Source organism: Habropoda laboriosa, unplaced genomic scaffold (assembly GCF_001263275.1).
Source record: "Habropoda laboriosa isolate 0110345459 unplaced genomic scaffold, ASM126327v1 scaffold65, whole genome shotgun sequence".
In the NCBI taxonomy this organism is placed as follows: Eukaryota; Metazoa; Arthropoda; class Insecta; order Hymenoptera; family Apidae; genus Habropoda; species Habropoda laboriosa.
In genome coordinates this window covers 4,773,781-4,775,358 of record NW_017100254.1, presented here as the reverse complement: position 1 = coordinate 4,775,358, position 1,578 = coordinate 4,773,781, and the positions used below count along the sequence as shown (strand labels likewise).

At 25.7% G+C, this 1,578-nt stretch overlaps 1 protein-coding gene across 1 annotated transcript in view; it reads left to right on the top strand.

Moving 5' to 3' along the window:
- The first annotated feature begins 347 nt into the window (after positions 1-347).
- Positions 348-1,578, top strand: part of LOC108572337 (glutamate--cysteine ligase) — a 3,747-nt gene continuing 2,516 nt past the window's right edge. The window contains 2 exon segments of the mRNA XM_017934557.1: positions 348-668; positions 1,300-1,501. Of these exon segments, the coding sequence (XP_017790046.1) occupies positions 519-668; positions 1,300-1,501 (352 nt within the window). The 5' untranslated portion in view covers positions 348-518.

Genomic DNA, 1,578 nt, shown 5'->3' with positions numbered 1-1,578 from the left:
AAGCAATATGAGACGCGAGTTCTTTATTCACTATTATATCAATAAAATATCTTTTATCTACGTAGTTAATAATCGCTGTAATTGAGCACGTGAGTCATATATATTGCTCGAGGAAATGTTTACATTAATATCATTCATTTACCGGAAGATATTAAGTTACACAGAGACACATCATACTATTACAACACGATTACTTAAGTTTTATCAAAGCAGGGATGACTTAACAATATTTTAAGTTGATATCTTCAAGTGCTTCTAGTCGCGAAGGTGTAGTAGAAGGGTATGATTACATTGTATTTATATATGACTGAAGGTTCATAGAAGACTTATAGTTAGTCTATAAAGCGTCCGCGGTGCTATACTTTATTTCATTGTAGACATTTTGTGTTTTTCTAAGCGTGAAATAAAATTGTGCCTCAGTGTTACTTACCACAAATCAAATTTAATAGATTTTGTGCAAAATACTATTTCAAGTGTTAAATTTTGAAAGACTCGTATATTGATTAACCTGTACAAATATGGGATTACTATCTGAAGGAAGTCCTTTAACCTGGGAAGAAACAAAAAATCTCGCTGATCATGTTCGAAAACATGGAATTATTCAATTTATTAACCTATATAAGAGACTTAGGGATCGACAGGGTGATTTACTGAAATGGGGTGATGAGGTATAATTCAATTTTTTAATTTTATAGCTCCCATCAAATTTATAAGCTATTTTAAAATGTTGTTACATAGAAATAAGTATATTAAATAATTACGAAATGTATTACCTATTTCACGCAATGTCATAAAAAATAGTATAGGTACAAACTGCGCAATATTCTTTATATGTTTTTTACATATGTCAAATAATTACTATTGTTAACGTAATATAATAATGTATTTACAATATTTCATGTATAATTTTAAAAGAATAATTTTTCTTTAATTGAATGTACATCTTAAATTGTTTATTATTGTTTATTATTTGTATATTATAATTTCTGTGTTATTTTTATTTACTTGGATTTTCAATAAATTCTTGAAAATTTATTGATTGAAGCAATTTATAAAAGTTGTCAGCAATTATACTTCTCACACTGTTGCAAAGCATGACCTTGTGTTTTATCCAATAACAATTCAGTTCTTTTAGAGCAATGAGTCAACATATTTTGCTTTAACTAGATGGTTTTATTGAGATGTCATTTAACAATTTTACTTACTATCAAGATATTTTCTAAGCTTACATGTCATGATAACGTTAGTAGTTAAAATGTCCTAACATTTTTAATGTTATTTTAATTTGTGTTAAAATAGGTGGAATATATGCTTATTAAATTTGATGATGAAGCAAAAACTGCAAAACTTAGTTTAAGAGCTGATGAAATATTAAAAACATTAAATGAAAAAGAACATAATGATCCAGAGTACGTATATGATTCTTTAAAAGAAAAGAGATAATATAAATTTTTTATTTTTAACAAATTATTTCTGAAACATTATGAGGAATATAATTTATGTAAATTACAGATATTATAAAACTGCATTTTCAATGATAAAATAAACTTATATTAAATATTACATGATAATATAACA